Source organism: Tinamus guttatus, unplaced genomic scaffold (assembly GCF_059628265.1).
Source record: "Tinamus guttatus ecotype Peru unplaced genomic scaffold, ASM5962826v1 Tinamus_guttatus_pri_ptg000150l, whole genome shotgun sequence".
In the NCBI taxonomy this organism is placed as follows: domain Eukaryota; kingdom Metazoa; phylum Chordata; class Aves; order Tinamiformes; family Tinamidae; genus Tinamus; species Tinamus guttatus.
The window spans coordinates 2184063-2207829 of record NW_028288684.1 but is presented as its reverse complement, the minus strand read 5'-3'; the positions used below and the strand labels follow the sequence as shown (position 1 = coordinate 2207829).

General features: G+C 37.3%; 1 protein-coding gene across 1 annotated transcript in view; it reads left to right on the top strand.

Moving 5' to 3' along the window:
• Nucleotides 1-1018: 1018 nt before the first annotated feature.
• LOC104570586 (complement C4) overlaps nucleotides 1019-23767 on the top strand; it is a 37338-nt gene continuing 14589 nt past the window's right edge. The window contains exons 1-26 of the mRNA XM_088522296.1: nucleotides 1019-1137; nucleotides 1709-1901; nucleotides 2894-3077; nucleotides 3910-3980; nucleotides 4422-4507; nucleotides 5294-5376; nucleotides 6163-6250; nucleotides 9539-9644; nucleotides 9832-9955; nucleotides 10572-10687; nucleotides 11434-11601; nucleotides 12257-12454; nucleotides 12858-13049; nucleotides 14017-14166; nucleotides 14519-14645; nucleotides 15002-15073; nucleotides 15988-16191; nucleotides 16607-16721; nucleotides 16932-17002; nucleotides 17388-17527; nucleotides 18283-18495; nucleotides 19648-19699; nucleotides 20188-20268; nucleotides 21245-21448; nucleotides 22839-22914; nucleotides 23361-23517. Of these exons, the coding sequence (XP_088378422.1) occupies nucleotides 1073-1137; nucleotides 1709-1901; nucleotides 2894-3077; nucleotides 3910-3980; nucleotides 4422-4507; nucleotides 5294-5376; nucleotides 6163-6250; nucleotides 9539-9644; nucleotides 9832-9955; nucleotides 10572-10687; nucleotides 11434-11601; nucleotides 12257-12454; nucleotides 12858-13049; nucleotides 14017-14166; nucleotides 14519-14645; nucleotides 15002-15073; nucleotides 15988-16191; nucleotides 16607-16721; nucleotides 16932-17002; nucleotides 17388-17527; nucleotides 18283-18495; nucleotides 19648-19699; nucleotides 20188-20268; nucleotides 21245-21448; nucleotides 22839-22914; nucleotides 23361-23517 (3336 nt within the window). The 5' untranslated portion in view covers nucleotides 1019-1072. The remainder of the gene's footprint in view (nucleotides 1138-1708; nucleotides 1902-2893; nucleotides 3078-3909; nucleotides 3981-4421; nucleotides 4508-5293; nucleotides 5377-6162; nucleotides 6251-9538; nucleotides 9645-9831; nucleotides 9956-10571; nucleotides 10688-11433; nucleotides 11602-12256; nucleotides 12455-12857; nucleotides 13050-14016; nucleotides 14167-14518; nucleotides 14646-15001; nucleotides 15074-15987; nucleotides 16192-16606; nucleotides 16722-16931; nucleotides 17003-17387; nucleotides 17528-18282; nucleotides 18496-19647; nucleotides 19700-20187; nucleotides 20269-21244; nucleotides 21449-22838; nucleotides 22915-23360; nucleotides 23518-23767) is intronic.

Sequence of the window (23767 nt, the reverse complement as noted above, 5' to 3'; positions counted from 1 at the left end):
ATTTGTTTCTAATGATTAAGGACACCGGCTTAAATGCACCATACCAACTGGCAGTTTATCACTAGAGCTGTCGGACAGCTTTGTGATCACTTCTGGGATTTGAGCTGTAGATCAGATGGGCATTTTTCCATTTTCATGAGTCAACAGAACTATGTTTGGGAGGGTAAATCTGGCAAAGGTTTGAAAAATGAGTCCTGACTAGAGTTTCAGTTTGTTCCTTCCTTGCCTCTAGTAAAAACTGATTCCTGTACAAACAGCTCTTCTTCAGACATGTATAAATATATGTTCTTATTTTTGAATAACCTGCTTTTTAGGGTGTTTTGCGCCTTTTGGTGCAGCTGGGAAATCCTGCTGCTGTGGAATCATCTCATACATTTATATTAAGATGAGACTCACTACCCTCTGGGAAAGCCCTCTGTCTCAGCCATAAGGGAAACCTGGGTAGATCAGCTCACCCACAAGCATCCGTTTCCTCAAATATTTATGTTAAAGCAGATGAGCTCCCCTGTAGCACTACAGACTCGCACAGGCAGATTTCCACTGCAGCTCCTTTTGTGCTACCTAAACCAGAGGGTTTTCCTTCACTCTTGCTGGACTAAAAGACATATCTGGAGCTAGTAATGTCATAGAGTGTCATAGAACAGGGACATATTTTTCACACGTGTCCCCATTATGAATTGCTTTAGAGCCACTGCTTTAGCTGTGGTGTCGTGCGTGATTTTAGGATTGTCTTTTCTGTACTCTGAAAACTTCTCTGTGCGCATGATTTTAAATTACTAACATGTGGAAATACTGCAGCTTGAAAGAGAATGAAGGAATAATCAAACGCAGAATTCTGGCAGTCTCTAGCATGAATCTCCCTCAGGCCATGAATCTCCCTTTGTATGTCGCTAGCATGTCAACCATTATTGGTTGCATCGTTTTGCAAATTATTAATAAATAACCCAGAGAGGTAATGCTCTTTGCTACCATGTGCCACCAGCCCATTTCCTACAATCTGAATCTCAAGGGTGGATTGAGAGGGGCTTTTTGATATTTCTGTTTTACAGCACCAGTGCTGTAGAGGCTTCCAATGGAAAGGCTAATATTTTTGATGAGCTTTTGTTCGCTATTATCCAACACACTGCAAGCACCATCGTAAGTACATTTTTAAAAATTAATTTTTCACTCCTAAAAAAAATCTATTGAAACAGAAAGTAGGAAGAGTTTGTGTACTTGACAGGTAATCAGCAATATCCTTTTCCTGGGACTCTGAAAATTTGTAAAGCCTTAAAGAGGTAAAAAGTCTCTATAAAAAGTAAAATGTTTTTCCAAGGAGAAAGCTCTCCACTCAATAAGGTATAATCAAAAATGTTCTATTAAAGCATGATGTACATGCTTTTATTTTGGCTTGTTTATCTCTAGCATTCTGACGGTTACTAGAGGATCAACAAATCTTGGAAAAGAATCACTGACCTTTCTGTAACTGATTAAATACATTGCAGAAAGCAAAGTTTTTCTATCTTTGGGGTTATGATGTGCCTCTTCTCTGTTTTAGTGAAGATTTTTATGTGTTAGTTCATCTAATTGGACAGTTACCTTTGGGGAGAAAATAAACATTATAAACTTTCTCTAAAACTTGTATTTTCTGGACATCTGTGTGAAAATCTGCCAACATATTGGTCAATGTATCCCAGATGATAGTACATGTATTTCTATGTGGTTTTAGATTTCTTATTACTGCCCCAAATGTGGTGCACTTGGGCATACCTGAGACAGTAACAGTTCAAGTTCACGGAGCCCAGAGCCCTGTCGAAGTTACAGCATACTTCAAAGATGAGACAAAAAACAAGCTCCTATCAGCAAGGACCATCTTTAACCTTAACCACGGGAACAACTACCAGCAGATCAAAAAAATAACGGTGAGTTGGCCATTTTAATAATGTAAATCATAATCTTAAACCAATCAAATAATCTGGGAATATATTGGAACAGAGAAAATAGGTATTGTTAGAGGAAGATAACAAAACACCAATCCCAGTGGAAGCAGCTCTCTATTCACCAAAGCCGATATTCACTGATAAAATAATGAACAACAGGGAGTGCTCTTTTATACCCAACAAGCAAGTCCAAGGTTTTTACATTTAATTTTTGGATCTGATTTCTTGTTTTTACCATTTCTCTGGCTCTTATAATGCATTCATATCCATTGCATGCTGGCTATTTCACAAAATAGAGAAAACCTTAAAAAATGCACAGTCTCTCAATCCACAGCTTGTGAATTTTATGTAACCTTGTAACTTGATTAACTGACTCTACTTTACACTCCAATTTGCACAATTTGCATCTTTTTTTTTTTTTTGACCTTATTCTTTGAAATCTTAGAGTATTTGGTATGGTTTAGTTTGATTTGGGCTATTGAAGTCAAAAGAAAAAAGTACACAGCAAGTGCCTGTTTAGCTCTGACTAGTCCCAAAGCGAGAGCTGAAGGATGGAATCAGGTTTCTTTTGCACAGGATGTTTTCAGACATCCTTGCCAGGAGGCAAGGATCTAATTTCATGATGAAGATTTTAGCAAATGAAGGATTATGGGAGGCTGCTACAGCTGCCAAATGGCATGGTAACCAGAATATAACATACCCGTAGAATGAAGAAAAAGTCACTGGGCTTGATTTATTGTCATTGGAAAGGAAAAGGTGTCGTTTTCCATAGTTCCACATCATAAAATGGGGAAGGAAATAATATTTTGCTGACAAAGAAATATTTGCCCAATAGAAAGACATAATTGATTATCCTTCTGTAGAACAGTACTATTAAAAGATATAAGTACTTTACCTGTTGCTTGGCCTCTCGGTTGACATACCTCCAAGTTATCTACCTGATTCTACAGGGTTTTTTCTCTCATTGTTTTCAGATCAATCCGGAAAATGCGAATACTGATATGTTCAAGAGGACAAGGCTGCCCTATGTTCTGCTGGTCACCGAAAGCAGGCACCTTTTCAGGGAGGCCGTTCAAACTATTCGCATCCTCCTGTCTTCCAAGAAAGGCTACATTTTTATTCAAACAGATAAACCTATATACACGCCAACTTCCAAAGGTTAACACACAAACGCTGCATTTCAGATATTGAAAATAGATATAACAAAAGCATAATTGTAAAAAGCAATAATAGGTTGATTTTTCCAAAATAGGCCGCAGATATTTATGTGTACACCACACTAAATCTTAAACCCATGTTTTGTGGCCAGGGCTTCTGCAGGCTCTGCACTGCCCATCATGGCACCCTCACGTCACGAAGTACCAAGGCAGTGGAGGAGTCTTTCTATATTTCTTTCTTTCAAGAGCCAGAGTAAATCTTTTTCCTGAAAAACAAACAAACAACAAAAAAAACCCAACAACAACAACAACAAAAAGACCATAATCATGATGTTCCTCAAGAAAACAAGATAAAATGGAAGATTTTCCCACCCTCTCCCCCCAAAAAAAATTTCCTTTGTTTTGCAGTTCCTGACATAACATATTTTGCAACTTGCGGTCACAAATGTTTTACTGCTTTTAACAATTATATAGGTAAAAACACTAGAAGGTCAAAATTTAACAAACTTTACCTTTAAAGTCAAAAAAAGCAGTTGAGTTTGGCTGCAGTCCTTGATCACAGAAGAAGTACAGCACTGAGGTGATATTTGCCATATATTTTTCAGAAGTTGCTTCAAAAGGCCTAATGTATGTGGTCACTCATGTAATGCTCAAAGCTTATGTAAGAATGCAAGTTCTGTCATTGAAATTTCTCACATTTCATTTCTTGAAGAGAAGGCGTTTTGTCCGAAATTCAGAAACTGAGTTAAAAGCATGCAATAATTACTATCTAGAAAGAGAATAGAGAGGCTATAAATGAATATTACAATGCATTTTATTCTTCTGTTACACAGTAAAATACAGGGTCTTCGTTTTGGACAATGCTATGAGGCCAATAACTGACTCCATTCAAGTTGCTGTGGTAGTGAGTATGCAAAGAGCAGTTTTATCGAGTGCTTCTTTACCATATTCACCATTAGGAAGCTCTACTAGATCCAAAAGTGGGACTATAATCACGACTCCTCTCCACATTGCTCTTATTTTGCCCTCGCATTGTGAAAAATATTTCACCGAACCAGCTCCATGGGCAGCTTTGCCTCCGCTTCCCCTCCCCGAGGCATAGAAGAACAGTACTGGTTTATTGGACAGTTGTTCTTCCTTTTTAAATAAGGAGTGGCATTTGCATATTATGTATTTACATATTTCTAGTGATTTTGGCCAACATCAAGAGTAGAGAGGGAGGGGTGAATAACTGGGTAAGAATATAATAGACCACTCTCTCGTGGTCTCATGGGCTTGAGTTTTTGGCCATGAATGTTTGGCACCTTCTGTATAAATTTGTATTTGCTTGTTCTCTCCTCAACAGAACTCAAAAGGAATGGTGGTTCAAAAGTCTGAACGGAGAGTAAAAACAGTGCTTAACGAACGTTTTGAAATACCTGATATTGCTGAGTATGTTCCTGTGCCTTGCTTACGAAAAAAGTCCTATGGCAAAATGCCTCTTTGCAGCAAAACTTTCTTCAGGCTAAAAATGGTTTCCAGGACAATTCAGGGACACTGTTTTATTTCATTTATTTTATACGTATTAGCACTTTTTTGGAGCAGCAGAGAAATACCAAGTACATTAGAGCAGCTAATTTTGCTCTGATCGCTTGTGAGAGCAGCTGTGGTGTGGAATTAGAGCCAGTGGTGGCTGCTAGATATCTGCCTTGATCATACGACTCCATTCAAGGAGTACCTACAAATTCCACTCGGGAAGCCTATCTGTAAGGGTTCCAAGTGTAATTAAATGACAAAAGAATTAAGCCTTTACTTAGTATTCAGTGTTCAATTGTGAGCTAGAATAAAACTGATCTCATAGCGTAGATAATTAAAAGCCAGTATAGAATGAGCTCTCTCTTTCTGTGGGCTTTTCAGAGGTATAGCATGTTAAATGCAGTCTCAAGCTATGCTACCTTGCTGTTTCTCATAAATGCTTGGATAATGGTATCCACTATATTTGTTAATACTTTGTTAATGTTAATAATTTGTTAATGCTTGCTCTCTCAAGCAAAGCAAAATTTGTTAATAAATTGGTTTTGTATATGATCAAAGCAAGCAAAATACTAGTATTCAACTTACTGGGGAATTTTCAATTTATTGGGGGTTTATTTTTCATATTTAGAGATAATTTAAATATATTAGTAAAATACAATATCTGAGAAGTCTTAATTGTTTTATGCAAAATCTGAACTTTAGGCCTGGAACCTGGAAAATCACGGCCCGGTTTCAAGATTATGAAATGTCAAATGCTTCAGCTGAATTTGAAGTTAAAAAATATGGTAAGAGAATATTGACTCTGGAATATAAATTTATAAAACCACCACTACTTGTTAGAAGATATACTGCAGTGATTGTAAGTGGTTCTATTTAGGTACTACAGGTGTGATTCAAGGAGTTCCAGTTCATCATTGCTAAGTCTGACTGATGGAATAATGACTTTTAAATCTGACAGCTTAAATTTGCTACAAGACTTATTTCTATATAAATTTAGTAACTTCAATATTTTTTGGCAGTGCTTTCCTAGTGCAGAAAAAAAATGCAGAATATCTGTGAAAACATGTTTCCAATAAAAATTGGAATAATAGAAAAGTGATGATGAGTTTCTTAGCAGTAGACTGCAGTTGCTACATTGGCTGAAGCTGTTGCCACATTCCAGTGGAGATTTTTGTAGGGAAAAGAAAAGAGCATTATGTAAACAGTCTAAGTGTAGAAATTCAAAAAAAGTGGAAATAATTACTTGATTTCTTTGTGCTGAATTAATGTTTTATTTTAAAATTCGGTCAGTTTTCCTTTGAGACAAGAATTATAAGAAAATTGTATTTTTACAAAACAAAGATTTTGCTTTAGCAAAATCTGGTGAGAGACCAGTAGAAACTACTGCAAGTTGTCTGTGCTCAAGAGCAAGCATCTCTCTGGCTACCTTTATAGCAGCAAGTAGTGTAGCTTAGTAAGAGCACATTTGCAGAATGACACAGCTGCTGCTGAGGACCCTATGTCCACACTAAATATATTTTGGGATGGAGGGGGATATTTCAGACTGGTTCTGTTTCTTTTTTTCTCTGCAGAGCTACCATCTTTTGATGTCAAACTCATCCCACTCCAGCCATACTACCACATTTGGAACCAAAGCTTTGTCTTTGATATTGAGGCAAAGTAAGTGTACTCAAAGCAAGGCCATTTTAGGAGGTACATGGACAAACATATAATAAACCCTGCTTCTTCTTCCTGTCTTGGTCATTAATAGTTAACTAGTTTCTGGTTTTACTTGAATCTTACTTTCGACTCTTAGACTATCTGTTTCTACTTTGCTACTAATTTGGGACAATAGTGTAAAATGCTATATAAATCCAAGTGGTGGTGATCAAAATTATACCAGATTTTCTGATTATTTTAGGTTATTAGTAAAACAATGATGAGTTAGAATTCTTTTGGCAGATGCATCTAGTGGTAGATGAGACTCTAGAGATAGGAACATTTTTTTTTATCCATTTTACTTTAAACATTTCAAAACATTCTAGAGCTTCAGATGTTGCTTAATGTAATTCAGACAGAGGCAGTCCAAGTTTGGAAATGAAATTTCTTCAAAGTCCAGTGAAGTTTGGCTATAACAGGCAAGTTTTTAATTGAGATTAATGTTGTTGTTGTTTTTAAGAAATACTATCAGTTGAATAAAATAGTTAGTCTCACATAGTTTGTGAGATCTTTGCTGTAAAATGTGCCTTACTGCATTGACCTGTATAAGACAAGGTTTCACAGCTCCCAGATTGGCCAAGCCAATTCTACTCTGTACAGCATAAACCTCATCCCATATCTAAATTAGGATGTCATCAATATTCAGTATCTGATTACTTCAAAAGACACTCAGTGTCAATTTAACCTATCAAAATATTCTGAATACCTCTGAAGATTCACATTGAATCTGTACTGAATCATTATTTTATGTTGTGAAGTTCTATTATTTCTGAGCCCACACTGACAGACCTAAATCTAGTTTTACAACACGATCTAGCAATATTTCACACATGTATCAGGCCTCCCTGGCAGTGGAGTTTTCAAGGCTCTTAATAGTGCAAATACTAAGTAACTGCATGTTTGGAGCATGGTCTTGCTTTATTTAGTGCCCAGCTGGAATCAGAAGGAATTGGAAATATCTTGGCCAACTTCTGTATTGGAAAGAGGGAGAGAGAAATTAAATAGTTTTCTGGGGACACAGTGATGTATTTTGTGTTTATTAAAGCAATTATTCTTGTAACTGGACTTGATGATTTTGGTAGGATTTATTTATATGAGATTTGCAAGTCCAGGATTTATAAGCAGGTCATTTAAGCCAAGTGGTTCAGTGTTGCATTAATTCAGATATTTTATATCAGATTTAAAGAACCTCTGTGTAAGTAGTTGGGAGAAAGAATTAACGAATTGTTGTCTCTCTGGTGATTAAAGTAGAAGATGAATAAATTGTATGAAAGGAGCTCAAGTAGCTGGCCTTCTTTCATACTTGGGAGAAATTTTTTCAGCTTCAAAGGAATGAGGAGACTGTCCATCCTCTTGCTCACCTATTTGTTTTCTTAGCTTCTATGTATACTTAATTTTTGAAGATCATAATACTAGCAAGTATTATCATACTGGGTCCTTTTTTTTAGGATATTGCCAAACATACCATAGCAATGATATAGAAGAGATACATATCCTGAAATCAGATACTTTGAATTATCTAAGTAACACTAAAATAGTTATTCTGGTTAACTCTCTGTATCTAGATAAAATCTCAGATTTATTCCAAGGCAATTTTGATATGTCAACAGACAGCTGAACATGCAGTATCAGTAAGAAATGCCAGATCCCCACTCAGAACAACTCCTAAGAAATAAGTCTTCATGGCTTTTTGAGGTTGATTCATCCATTTGAGTCCTTATGAGTCCTTAACAGGAAAACAGCAACTCAGTCATACAGAGTTATTTTAGTTAAGGTTAATACTGTAGTTAATGTTAATATTAGATAGTTGGCAAATTTTCTTGTATTACAGTGATACTGCGACCCTGTGCCACGTGCTCTAGATGTCCCTGCGTGTGCAGGGGGGTTGGACTAGATGATCTCTAGAGGTCCCTTCCAACCACAGCCATTCTGTGATACCCATGACAGTAGAAAGAGAACTGTGTACTTTTTATTAAATAGTCAATTTTCATAGTTGAAATCCGATAAAGCTTATAGTATCCACTTACTTTCAGGATTCTGATTTTTTTAATGATTTACAATTATGTTTTGTATTATATCTGAATAATAACTATATATATATGTAGATACCCGTAACATTTTATGTATAGGAAATATTATTGAATAGTGTACATATAAGTAAGTTATTTATAGGTCACTCTTGCATAGTATCTTTTATCTAGTCTGTTTTATATTGGGCTCTGTATCTGATGGGCACGACAGGGAGGAAAATGTTAATACAGAAGGGAAAAAGATCCTTGCATAAAATCTGAACTTACCTTTATGAACTTGCCATGCAAGTAATCATTAATTATTGGATTTGTTGACTGTTGCTTCTGTAGTTGCTAGAGAAATTTTGCCATTTTAAACAGCTTCCAAAAGAATTGTCTCTCAGTCCTTCAAATGTTCACTGGTAAACATCAGTACAAACTGATGAAGTCAGTTCATAAGAGACTTTGTCCAAACAAAAAAAAATCCATTATAAAATTGAGATGAAGCAGGATTTCCCCAAGCAACAATCACCACATGGCTGTGGCACGCCAGTGGTTTGGTGCTACCTGCTCTGCTGCAGGAGGATGTCACCTCCAGGGTTTATTCAAGAAACGAGCCTGCCAGATGCAGTGTCATGTCCTGTTATCGCTCTCCATGATGGGCCTTGAAGACTCATCTGCTATGTAGAGCAGAGCAATCTGATGGCCAGGTGCATACGTTGCACATGGCATCGTGGCAGGATGCTGTCTTTGGAGGTCTGCAGGGCATCAGCTGCATCAAATAGCTCTCTCATGGGATTCTTCAGTCCGTTATTTTAAACTCTGCATGAGGTAACCAACCAAAAGGAATTATCTGTATGTCTGAATTAAGCAGAGTAGATGTCTTCTCCTGTTCCTGGGGAAGGGGATGATTTGTGGGAGATCTCGCATATCTGTGAATCTGAAGTTCTCTTTGATCTATAGCATTTTTGACAGAAGATGTTTCCATGTATGATTCCTACAAAGTAATTTTCTCCATACATTTTTCTGTATTTGGAATTACTGTCTTGTATATGGAACTGCAAAATTCTTCATATTCGTTTTATTAGTGGTGGGGACTATTTTTCATTCTCAAATCATTAGTTAAAAAGACACAATGCCCGTTAATATCTATATTTTATGTTCATCATAAAACAAATAGTTTAATTTATGTTTAGTCTTTATTAATGTGGTGATCATCTCACTTTTCTTCCTTGCAAAGACACTCTTATGGAAAAGGGATTGACGGTATTGCATATGTGCGATTTGGCATAGTGGATGAAACTGAGAAAAAAATCTTTCTTACAGGCCTGGAACAGCAGCTCTCAGTAAGTACCAGAGTCTAATGAAATTGACTTATCCGAGGAGGACCGAATGTTATCAAAAGTTGTTAAAATATGAATCACTGTCCATGTCCAACTATTTCCTAGTTTTGCTATGAGCAACATTTTTTCTAAACTGTAGAGTCAAGAGAGCAGAAAAGGGAATCATTTTTTTCAACTTTTTTTTTTTTAGATCCAAAAAGGAAAAGGACGAGTGACTTTAAGTACGCCCATTCTGGAAGAGAAATTAAAAAAGAATATTTCCGCTCTCGAAGGGTTTCATTTATATATCGCTGTTACAACTGTAGAAACTGCAAGTGAGTACACTACGGTTTGGCTGATAAACCCTATAATATTTACATAGATCTTTCTCTAATGTAATCCTTCACATGGGAAAACTTGGCTCATTGGACAAATCTTCCCTGCAAAGCTTGCTCATGCTGCATCATAGTGCACCATATTCTCTATTCTCTGATTCCTTTCCAAACACTCATATGAATATCTGCCTGTTCCAATGCTAAGCACCTTGGAAAGGTCATCACATACCTTAGCACTACCTCCAAGGGTGCTGAGTTGAACTGAATGCAGCAATCAAGGGGCTACTGAGTTGTTACAGGTGCTATTATTACTCATATGAAGCTAACATGAGAGCTGTTACTTGAGTGTTGATCACTGAAGTTAAGTCTGCCATGAAGCTGACCCTTCAAACATGGCCAAGATCTTTCCTATTGCTGTCTAATAGAAACTGGTCCCCCATCTGTCTATATCCAGCTTTTCCTTTTTGTACAACTGAAACTTTTTGAGTGAGGGTCATCTTTTAGTTGCCCTACATTGCTTAAAATGCAATTCATCTTGAAATTAGAAAGCAGGGATGCTATATGCAGGCATGTAATTGTGGCGCTCATGGAAAAACATGCTGCTTGATATTAACAGGTGGTGAGATCAGGGAGGAAGAACTCAGTAATGTGAAGTTTGTGAAATCTCCTTATGTTGTTGATCTGTCCAACACCAAAAAATATTTTGTGCCTGGAGCCCCCTTCTCTGTTTTGGTATGTATTATTTAGCCAACTGTGTCTGCTTTCCTCTGTACAAAGAGATTTACATCTGCTCAGGCTACGAAACCTTTATTAAAACCTGTTTAGGAGAAATACCTGAAGAAGTAGTTCCAACATGGAGCTAGTGTTTTGTATTTCTGTTTTGTCTCCTTCTCTACACACAGAACCCTCAGAGGGAAAGGAAGCCTGAAAATACTGTGGTTCTTTTCTGGAAACTATGCATAAACTGTTGGGGTTTGTTAGCCTTGTAGCAGCCTCTTCTTCACTTCCATATCAAAAGACTGGAATAATAACATTGTAGATTAACCCTATATCAAATTAAATTTCTGAAACTAAAATACATAACATTGATTTTTTAAAATGTCACTGAAGTTTTTGAGTTTTCAGACTTCCATGTTTTCAGACTTTTCTACAAAGAAGTTTTATACAAAAAATTAAGAACAGATTTTTACCTAAAAAGCAGTTGAAGACTGAAGTAGCTGGGAGCTGCTAGGGTCTAATGCATGCTAAATGAGGATGTGGGGCAGCTGTCAATCTACACTCACAGATTTTCATGTTGGAGTCCAGACTGTATCAGCTGCTACCCCTTGTCTCAAAGCACAAATTTTTGCATGGTCATATGTGTAGTTCCATATTTCCTCTTGGTTTATAAAAATATTTTCTCTCATTTGGGGGCCTTTTTTAAAAAAAAAATGCAGGCATTTTCTTGAAGTAACTGAAAGGACTTTTTTTTCCATTAGGCATCCGTCACTCTGACTGATGGGTCTCCTGCTGCCTCTCTGCCTGTCACTGCTACTGTTACCTCATCTGGAACCTCCCCAATGAAAAATACTGCACTTTCTAATAAAGAGGGTCTGGTTCCCTTCACATTCAACATCCCTGGAAATGCACAGATGCTTCAAATAAAGGTAAAAAAATAATAATTTTTAAAAATATATTGTTGAGAAGAGTTCATAAAACAATTACAAATGAAATGTTCCATTTTCATTAAATTAGCATATAGAGTAGAAAATAATTTCTTATAATATCTGCAAAGCTTTCTCAAACCTGTATAAAGTATGCTGTACAAGTGCATTAAGGAGTACTTGCATGGGTGGTGATACCTTCTTGTTTTTTTCAGATGTGTATTTTCTAGGTATGTAGTATAGGAATCATGCTATCCAGGATATAACCATGAGGAAGCACAGAAAAGGATAAGAAAAGAATGAAGCAAAAGTTCCCAAGCAATATAGACTGAAGGCTACATCTGAACACTCAGATGGTTCACTTATGTGCATAACAGAGAGAAAAAAAAAAAAGCTGTCGTAATACCCCTTAGTGATTTGGAGCCTTTGATTTTGATTAAGAAAAAACCATCCCTGGAAACTATCAAACACACATGCAGAAATAGACAAAGTAGGGTGAGAGAATAAAGCAAAGAAAATCATGGTTTTATGATGCCAGGTTCTGCCAATGAAGTCTCAGTGGTGATTCAACTCAGATCCCAGCACTTGGAGAGAGATGAATTATGAGTGAAGCCTTATATTGCCTCTTGAGTGACCTTGTACTTGTCTTCCATCACAGGTAAAGGCTGAAGAGGGAAAAGAAAAATTAGAATCACCTGAAGCCAGCATCCGAGCTGAAAGATACAGGTCTGATACTCGCAACTACCTCAGCATCAGTGTCCCACATACAGTCTTGGCACCTGGAGATACTTTACGTGTTTCCCTGAATGCTGTTCATCCATCTGGCAGGGGAAAGATTGACTATTTCTATTATATGGTAAATAGGTTATTAGCATATTAATAGTTTGAGGGTTTTTTTTTTTTTTTTTTTTTTTTTTGTTGTTGAAAAGATGTATCTATATCCTGCTGGGGCTGAAGACATACAGAAGATGGAAGTAGTTATGCCTATGATAGTCTCAAGCCTGGGCTGCAAGACTGGTGCTACAGAGACTTACCTGCATGCTACTGTCTGAGCGGTGCTGCATGCTAGCAGCATGCAGCATGCAGCACCGTACGGATATACAGTTCATTCAGCCAGCGAGTTAATATTGCTAGATGCTATTAAAAATAAAGTGGCCTGAAAATATTTTATATATGAATACAAAATTATGCAATATACTACACAGCCAAGTGCACATTCACAGTATTTGATGTGCTGTGTGCTTGTTTCTGCCCTGCAGGTTGTGGTAAAGGGGCAAACTGAGCTTTTGGGAAGGATTCCCTACTCAAACAAAATAATAAACCTACAAATCACAGAGAAGATGGTGCCTGCCTTTCGCTTGGTAGCTTACTACTTCGTTGAGAACGGTGGTCGTAAGGAGATCATTGCTGATTCTGTATGGGCAGACCTTGTGGATGTCTGTGAAGGAAAGGTACAGAGTCTTGTCTTTTGTTATTGCTGTTTGTTATTATTGTTATGTATACTTCTGTTATTATATTCTAAAATAATTTTTAAAAAGGGTATCTGTGAGCAGGTGAATGCAGTTATGCTTCAGTTTGGAGTTATAAAGCATCAGAAATGTTGGAAAATTTCATTTTTATTGAAAAATGAAGTCCTTAGCATTCTTTGCTAGAAAAGCATATCTAAGAAAGTTTCCAAAGAATGATGGCAGAGACTATGTCCTTCTGTAGGACATATTGTACTTGAAAAAGACAGAAAATATGGTTTTAGTGAGTTAAATTTCTCCCTTCAAATATTTAGATAATAAAAAGCTAATCTCTAATTGTCAAAATAGCCCTTTCTTAACTTATCAAATAACAAAACGCCATTTAAATCAGGTTAGCATTTTTATTAATGGTTCTGCTAAGTGGAAAAACACCGCGGTTATTTCAACCAAAACTACAGAAGCGTCTACATCAGGTACGCACCCAATCTGAAAACATCATGTCAAAAAATTAAAACGGGACATGTAAAGGAGACAATCCTATTACAAACTGTATTAAGTCAATTCTTTTATATATTAATGGATTGTTTTTTCCCGCATCTATTTTATGGTGATTTTGTTTCCATCAGAGAATAAGAGTATGATGTTGAAGGCCATAGTTCAGCAGAGCTCTTATGCATAATTTTAATCCCCATTGATGCTTAAGTTCTTTTGAAACATAGGACTGAATATCCCACACAGACACACAAGTTTTTGAGCCTTCTCTTACTTGCCCCAGTGGGAGATGCCTGTATCTATATTTCTCAAAAGGCAGGATCCCAAGCAGAAACTCTGTGAAACACAATGTCCCCCAGTCTCCAACCACTGACAGCCACAGTTGAAAGTATTCCCTGGCCCAAAAGTATTTGCATTTATTAACAAATATGACATTTTTGTTTACATATTCTCTCTTTAGGTTAAAGTGAGAACAGAACGTGAGAGATATGAACCAACAGACAACATCAATTTACTGATTGAAACAGACCATGAAGGAATAGTTGCCTTAGCCGTGGTTGACAAAGCAGTTTTTATTCTGAACAAGCGAAATAAGCTTACATCCAGAAAAGTAAGAAAAGTATTAACTGTATAATCAAAGTTTTGATAATCTTATCAAGGTTTTTATTCTTGCAATTTGCAACATATTTAAGACCAGCTACATGGGGGATTTCAATTCTGTGACAGAGTGTTTATAAATTAACATAAATTAACTGAAATTATTCCCCAGCTAAAACTTTCCTCAGCTTTCCTCTCAATATTTAAGTGTAGCTTGTACCACTACCTCTTCTACTTTGTCTTTTCTCTATAGGAAACTGCCCAGTATATTACAATATTGTTTTTATACAGACAGAAAAAAAAAGAGAGAGAGAGAGAAAAAATTTACAAACAAGCGTCATCCACCTGTGCTTTTTATTTGGCAGGTCTTTAATGCCATGAATTCCTACGATCTTGGGTGTTCTGCGGGTGGTGGTGCAGATAGTGCTCAAGTTTTTACTGATGTTGGTCTTGCCTACTTATCAGACACAATTAAATCCAGTCTGCGGGATGGTAGGTGCAATTTGTCCTTTATTTTAGACATTAGTACAAGATCACAGCCTATCATCTGGGGTGGGTTGACTGTTTAAAATTTAATTTACAAAATTTTTTATTATTGTACTGTTGTGAGACTTCTGTGTGGCTGTTTCTTTTTCTGCTCTTCCACCGAATGCCACCAGTTCAGGTAGCTCAGCTCTTGGCTGTTTGTCCTTTGGCACCTAGTTCAGGTAGGGCAATCAGGGCTATAATGTAACTCTGCTCACTGTAGGTGTTTTGTGGATGATCTGAGATGGGTCTGCTCTGACTTACCTGGTCAGACACTTAATATGATAGTATCATAACCAAAGCTTTCTATTCTGCCTTCCCAGGCTATAAATGCCCCCAGAATACCAGAAGGCAGAAGAGATCACTGGATTTCCAGAAGATAACTTCAGGAATTTGTATGTCCATGTAGGGAAGTGGCAAAGGGAAGTGGCTGGGATTTAGCTGGCAAGAAGTGATGGGATTGTGTGGGACACCAAGATACTCATAGCCTCAGTTCTTGTGTTACATGATATAACCTCATACAAAGGTGTATAAAATTCCCTGTAACCTGATGCATTTATCAAAAAAAAAAAAATCAAACAGAACCAACAAAAAAATGGTCTATCTGTAAATGGAAACTCATTCACCATCTCCTAAGTCCAAATGCAAAGTTCTACTAGATATCGTGTCATAGAATGAGATGGCTTTATAATCTTCAAGATCTGTATTTAAGAGGAAGGTTATTTTTTGAGAATTATTTTTATGGCTAGAATTTGTTTTCTAGGTCCCATTTTTCTGTGACATTCTGCCTCCAAAATTGTTCCAGCTTTGTCACTTAGCACTCCATCTTAAAAAAATTAATTAATTAAAATGAAAAATAAATGAAATTAATATAATGGAATTAAATGCATTTTTAAAAAGCTTTCTCTTAGATCAGTTTGCACAAATTGATATTTTCTCATCAAAAGACACTGCACTTGAAGGCAGCTCTTCTGAATTTTGAAACTGATCACTTTCTTCAACAACAGTGCTATGACTGTTACCATCAAGATATCTAATTCTAATGCATTAAGAAGACATTTTTAATTCACAGTCTCCATGTGAAAAAAAAAAAACTTAAACTGCAATCTCTAGGACAGGGTAAAAGTCCAGATTTTGCTCTTGTGTTCAGGTTTTATTTTTTAGGATTAACACAGGTCCCCAACTGCAGCTAAACTACTGCAATACTAGTCAACATTAACTGCAGGGAATGATAGGAATAAATACGATGAACACCTTTCTCTCTACTGCTGATTCCACAGCACTAATCCTGGGCTAAATTATGTTGCAGATAACAAATATGAAGACCCTGCTCTACGAAAATGTTGCCGCGATGGAATGAGATTAAATCCCATGAAGTTTACTTGTGATAAAAGGCTAACGAGAATTGCTGGTTCTGCTGAATGCCAAAAGGCTTTCAAGTTCTGTTGTGAGAAGGCTACAGAACTCAGGAAGGAGCTGGTGGCGCGAAGAACTCGAGTTGGATTGGCACGAAGTAAAGATTGGTGAAATGCCACTATCGAAGGAAAATATCCTTCCTTCCAGGGGCAGGGGAGAGCTAAATGGGGATTAAATGCTGAAAGAGAGGGAAGAAGTTCTCATATGAGGGTCTGGTCATTTCCACGTGCCCCTCTCTAGTTGTGTCAGTACAACGGAAAGGACAGCAGACATTGAAGGTGAGAGAGGATGACTTCTTGGAGTAAGAAAAGGCAGAATTGCTTTAGCAGCCTTTGACACCAGAACTGTTTCATCATGGAGCTATTGGACTCTGCCCATACCCTGAGGGTGCAAATGGCTGAGCAGAGAAATGGGGTGATCTCTGCTCACGACGCTGAGCAACTTTGTCTTTCTTGAGTGTTTTACTAGTTTTCTTTTTTACAGATTTTCTAATTCTAGTTTCTGTTTTACAGATTTTGATCTTCATGAAGATGAAGTGTTTGATGAAACTTCCATTATCTTGCGTAGTTATTTTCCAGAGAGCTGGTGGTGGAATTTAAAAGAATTGAAACATCCTGGGAACCATAGGTAATCACCTGAATAGATCAATCTACCTTTATTTGTATAATAAAATCTATACTTACATCAGTTTTACATATTATCTGGTACAAAGAATTCAGAAAATTTGCAACAATTTTGTTTCCACTACTGAGGGAATACTTTTTACTTTATAATCCTCAAATATTTGGTTAACATTTCATGCGTTCTTTTTAACACATTTTATTTTGTGCTTCTTAGCATAAGAAGTGTTGTTCCTGACTCTATAACTACTTGGGAAATTCAGGCAATAAGTATATCTCCTCAAAAAGGTAAAATATTATTACTGTTATTTTATTGGTTTGCTTTGTACTGATAAGTAGAGAATATTTATTATTTAAAACATGCAGATGCAGTGCTAATCTGACAGAGCTTGACAGAGTGTCTATATTGCCAAATGCAAGGTCTTTTGACCAGGTTATTTAATCCTGGATATATGCCATATCAAAACTCAACTACAAGTTAAGAGCTACATATATACGTATATAAAGAAAACAAGGTGAAGGCGCTTTTGGGAGATACCTGTCTCCTGCACGTGACCTTAGAGAAACCCTAACATTGAGCTTTGACTGGACACCTGATTTTCTAACAACTACTGGTGTGTTTGTCAGCTCTGTCTTTTTTTTTCTTTCTTTCTTTCTTTCTTTCTTATCCCAGGTTTTTGTATAGCTGACCCTCACACTTTTGAGGTTTTCAAAGACTTTTTTATATCCCTGAGATTACCATACTCGGTTAAAAGACATGAACAACTAGAAATAAAAGCAGTGATTTACAACTATCTGCCTGAAGATCTCCAGGTAGTATTGCCACTGACTACTGTGCTATACAGATCTAGCTAGCTATATAACTATCAGGATAATAAAAATGACCTGACTGCCATTCCTTGCCCTCCTAAAACCTGAACACCATGCTCTTGTTTTGAAAGTTTCAGCCAGATAGGGTCCAGGTCTGCTTGTCGGTCATACTTGCTGTATACGACAGATTTCATTTACTGTATTACGCAGCCAAATTCCATGTCTTCTGGACACACATTCTCCCACACATTATTGAAACAACAAGCTGCTCTTTTGCTATTTGCCAGTCTTGGCAGCACACAGCTACCGCTGTGCTCAGGGCTCCCAGGTTCCTTGGGCTGATTCTGCTTCTTTTACCTCAGGCCCAGCTGGCTGGCATCTTCTTCTGAACTGTGTTGAAAGGAGCAGACCGAGAAGAGCATACTATCCTTCTTACTTCCCTGTAAGATCCCGTCAGGGATCTTTCAAAACTGTGTTGCATATTCCATGCAATGGATACATATTAGCTAATTTACCTTCACAGCCCGCCTCAGTGTTGATGTATGTTAATAGGCCATAGGATTGTAGGAGAATTCGGGTTGGAGGGACCTCTGGAAGCCTGCTAGGGGAGGGTGCAGGCTGCTCGTGGCCTTGCCTAGTCAAAGAAAGGTGGAGAATAAGAAATCTGAGGGAGCTAAGCGGAACGCAATTTCTGTCTTGCAGAATTTCTGTCTTGCTCTTTCTGTCTCGCTTTCTGAGCTCAAGCCATGTGTCTGCAGGTCACAGTGAAGATGGCTGCAGAGAAGGGGCTGTGCACGGCAGAGACAACAGAAAAGTCTGTACAGCTGAAGCTGACGGTTGTAGGGAACTCGGCGACACCGGCCTATTTCTCAGTTGTTCCTCTGACTGTGGGAGAAATTCCAATTACCATCACTGCTTTTGACCCAATTTCTGGGCACAGTGATAGCATTAGGAAGATCCTCAATGTTGTGGTAAGTATAAGCAGCAGAGGGCAGGCACATCATTAATACCAAATAAGATTATGTCTTATGTGCAAAGATCTTGTGAAGAGAATGAAGTCCCAGAAACATAAGGTTGGGTGCAATCATCTCAAGCAATCTAATTCTCATCAAGGAGTGAGAGGATGCTATAGCACAGGGAAGAAATTTCACCCTGGGGTGGGCTTGTGACTACTGCATATGGAAAAAAATATGCCACAAGGCAAAAAAAAAAAAAAAAACAAAAAAACAGTTGTTACATCTCTCTTTTTTTTTCATGCAGACAATGGTTCTTGCTTATCTGTATGGTCTTTAGCTTCTGTATGCTTCATCAATACTTAAAAAAGGCCTTTTTTTCCCTTATGAACCCAAGCTTGAAGTTGTTCATCTGCTGATATTTTGAGAGGAAGATAGTTTCTGCTGATCATAGTATTTAACTCTGTTGCATAGGTGGAGAACATAAAGGCAAAGAATGGTGCTGTATTATTTATTTAATCTTCCTGCTCTCTTTTTAAGTAATGAAAATGAGATGTCACTTTCATAAGTCAGGGCTGAGCAGCAGAGACTCATTGCAGCACATCAGAAGTACACTGAGGGCCACATTTAAATTACACAAAAACAGAAGTATATGTCTCATGCACCATTAATGTGAAGGAACAGTATCACCAGTAAGGATAAGGCTAAGAGTGTTGGGAAGCTGTTGTTACAAACCATAGCTTTTCTAGAGATCGACACAGTCTCAGAATTTGGTGCTATACCAGTACAAAGTCAGATCTTGATGAACTTCATAGAAGAGCAGTGTATAAATGAAATCCTGCTGATAACTTGACTTGCATGGTACACTGAGTCGAAAATAAACTTTAAGGTTTCATTCTTCTGGGTTATTTTCGGTTTGCTGTATTTCGTCCAGAGAAATGTGTCAACAATAACAAAAAAAGTCAGTAAAGTTCATTAGCATTTCATGTGGGAGACTGAAATTCTGATTTCAAGTTTCAGTTTTACCTGGGAAGAAATCTCACTCCAAAACAAACTATATCTGCCATCTGTTGGTTAGTAAGGACTGGGACCTTGTTTTCACGTAGCTTATTTTCAGGCGTGAAAGCCTACAAGAGATTTGACTTTTTTTTTTTCCCCTCAATTTTACAGGCTGAAGGTGTTTTACAGAGAGAAGAGCAGACCATTTGCATTAATAATGACTGTAAGTTACATAGAAAAGTGAGATACAGATGAGGTTTGGAATAGGGAGCAGTTTTTCTACGGCTTTGTGTGAACATTCAACAAGTGTGAAGTATTCCTTAACACAAAAAGGTTGCTTTGGGTTGACAGAAACCTGTCACAAATCTCTTTTCCCATAAAATGTCAAAGCCAAATCATTTAATTCTAAATTTTTAGAATAGATTTGTATTATTTCTGTGTTTCAGTGTATCATTCTTTTATTATTATAGCATCTTAATCAAATGGTTAAAAAATGAAATTAAATTCCTCATGTTGCTCCAACAAACACTGTGGATGTCTGAAAATTAAATAAACATATGCAAGATAAATATCTTTTTTTTTCATAAATTTCCATGTAACTTTTTTTTAATGTTTCTATCATAACTGCAGTCAATTGTAAGACATTTCATGAAAAGCCTATTCCCAAATTACAATGTTATTTTCATTCAACCAGATATTATTTATCCACAGTTAAATCCCATACTCTGGACCTGAAAAAACCAGCTAATATGGTACCAGATTCTGACAGTCATGTATTTATTAGCCTGAAAGGTAAGTGCACTTTAATTCTACTGACTCCTGAACTCTTCGTAGCTATTCTTTCTTAGGTTTTCTGCCATGATCCAAGTATCTTGTGCTATGTGTCTAAGTCATAGATAAAGACAACCGCAAAACTGCTCCAATGCTTTACCCTTTCTAATTACTCCTCACCCCTGGAAGTAGATAATAGCTTCATGCAGTCCATTCTGCCTCCCTGTGCCCAAATTAACTATGCCAGAGCCAGAGAATGAGGAAGGTATTCATCTACTTAACCCTATTAACCCTACACAACAAATAGTCCTTTTGACACTCCACTGAATTCTTCAGAAATAAAGATGTCAGATTCTGATCTATAAATTCTGGAAAGGTCTGTTTTTTAAATGAAAAATATCTATAATCATATATTCCTTTGATCAAATACATATATACATGCATACATTTATTAATGAAATCTGGCATCAAATATACATATTAATTTTAAAACAAAATTCCCTAGGAACTATAATATAAAGGCTGTCTACTTCCAATCCCCATTCCAATCCCCATTCTAAAGTCCCATACTCTAAAGAGGGATGCTTGAGCTCATCAAATAATAAAATAATAGAAAAAGATGCTCCAAATGTCTGACATGTTTAGGGCCATATTCTTTGTGCCCTGTGGGAGGAACAAATCTGGTTTGACAAGAATTACCCAGTCTGAACCTGAGGCACCAGCCTTTCTCCCTCTTCTTGCTTCTCTGCCTCCAGTAGCCCCAGGACTTTCTCTCTTGTGCTCCTTCCTTGCCTCCTTCCTCCAGCATTCCAAGGACCTGTTCTCTCACTCTTGCTCTTCTCTAGCCTTACAGAGTGATAACTAGCTGAAAATAGTGTTTTGTAATTGGAAGTGTAGGCCTTGCTAGAGTGTCAACCTAAAGTAAGTATCGCATTTTATTCATTCTGCAACAGACAGCTTTAAGTAGCAGTATTTTGGCATATGTCTTTTACTACAGGGGGCATTATGGGTGACTCCACGGAGAATTGTCTTACTGCTGATGGAATTGATAAGCTTATCCAGTTGCCAAAAGGCTGTGCAGAGCAAACAATGATGAAAATGGCCCCTACAGTCTTCGCTATTGAGTACTTGGATGTAAGTGGCCAGTGGGTGAACCTTAATCCTGAACGGAAGGATGAAGCCATTAGGATGATTGAACAAGGTATGCAAGGGGAAAAAAAATCATAAAGCAGCCTATACTGGCTTGTTATTCTTTGCATTGAATATTATGCCTTGTTCCTTGAGAAAGGACTGAGCATTACCTTAATACAGCCATGCAAAAGTACCATAAGTACTACTGACAATCTGTAGACAGACACAAAAAATAAGATTTAGGTGTCTAACTTCTTACATGTGACATTCCAGTAGTATTGGCAGTCACAGTCACCTCTCTCTCCTGACTAATTTAGAAGCAGGATTCCTTGGATCAAAGGAAGAGCTGAACTGATCACTGTCATCTCTCTTCATAGTTACGAAACAGAAAAGGGCAGTTGCAAAGCGTGAATCATTTCATCCTGATATATAGCTGCAAAATGGGCCATGTCCTAAAAACACCTGGTTCTCCCCTGCGCTGCAGAAAGTGCTTAGCATGACCAGCTTAAATGCACATGGCCCTGCTGCAGGTGTCTATCTTTGGCCAGAAAACCATCACTAAGGAAAGTCCCAATGGGAGAGACAACTGCTCTTACAGTCATCCATATTTACCGCATGCGCGAGAACGGCTCTAACAACAGCCTTGGATCAAACCAGGGATGGAGTTTCCTTCAGGAGAAGGCAACTGTAACGCTGCTTCTTGAAGAGCATTAAACATTGCAAGTCCATCCACAAATGGTGTTTTATACACCACAAAGCCAGGGTCATAGCACATGGAAGTGGAGATGTTCCAGGCAGGAACATCTGATATAGCAGGTACAGCTGATCTTTCCAAATTATAACGGTGTGCATATGGCTTAAAGCAATATAATGCACCTATGAGCTTCAGATCCTATGCAATACAGAATTCATCAATGAAGAGTAAGGATAAAAATACAGATGAAAAGCGCACGCCAACAGTTACAGTGTAGAGGCCTTTAGTCATTTGCCTAAGGTTGCCTAAAGCAAAATAAGATCCTGCTGATGAATATTGTTATTATCAACTGTATTCAGTCCCTACATTATCTTTTAATGACACTTACTAAAGAAGTTCACTGGGACAGAAAAAGAGTTTTATAGAAACTATAGAGACTTTCCCATACAGATTGTATGGGAATAAGTTCTCCAAGATTCACCATGCAGAAAATGGCTTGGTAATCACATACCTACAACTGTCTGCAGTTTTCAGGTTCTTCTCGTAGCTCGCCTTAGAACAAACAGCATCTGCTGGGCTTAGATTTTCATCTGTTTAAAAAGTCAGCTAACCCAGTCATTTCTTCTTTACCGTACTAGAGAACAGCTTCATGTACTTTTCCGCTGGTCAATACTTCATGTCTTCTTGTTAAGACAAATGCTGTATGGAAATGCCTGACAAATGTTCGTGTTCTCTGAACAGTATATACGCTGTCCTGTTCATACAGGTTATACTAGGGTGCTTGAGTTTCAAAAAGACGATGGTTCCTATGGAGCATTTAAATCAATCCCCAGCAGTGTGTGGTAAGTGTATTTTTCACAGTTAGCCTTTTTATTCCTTTATTTTAAAATATAATTTTATGTATCAAAATATATAAATATTTTATATTTATATAAATAAATATTTATATTTATATAAATAAATATAACTTGATGTATCAGAAGTTTTGTTTGAGGGATTTGGACTTGATTTTCAGAATCTGGTGGGCATGGTATTGCCTATGTATTTTTGTCACAGATGGTCAGCCATGTAAATCTCTAAGCAGGTTTAGTCCTTGATAACAGAGGCGTATATATAGCCATGGATTAATTTGCATGTGGGACAGGTAGGAGGGCTTGCACTGTCATGGCAGCTATGATGGTGCATGGGTTCCCAGGAGCTCACTAGGTTGCATTTGAGTCTATGTACAGAATATGGTCATCCAGACATGTCAACACAAGTTTGTAACTTTTTTTTTTATTTCATGTAGGTTAACTGCATTCATTGTTAGAGTATTCGCAAGATGCAGAGAATACATTAGTGTGGAAGACAGTCACATGCGCAAATCTATTACCTACTTGCTTAATAATCAACAGGCAGATGATTCATTTCACGATCCTCACCCAGTACTTGACAGGAATATGCAGGTGGGTCTTCAGGGGTTTGAAAAATTCATTGCACATTTAGGGTTCTTCGGGATAGAAGGGAATATTCTTGTTTGTTAAGTACCAACTAATTTATCCAAAATAAAAGAAATCAGTAACTTAAGTACAAAACCAGTAATCAGTGATGCAATGCTCTAATAAAGATACAGTATGTCAGAGAAGCATAGCTAGCACTTTAATGCCTGTATTTTTTGATTCAGTCCTGGGTAATTGTACACTTGACCTTGGCCTC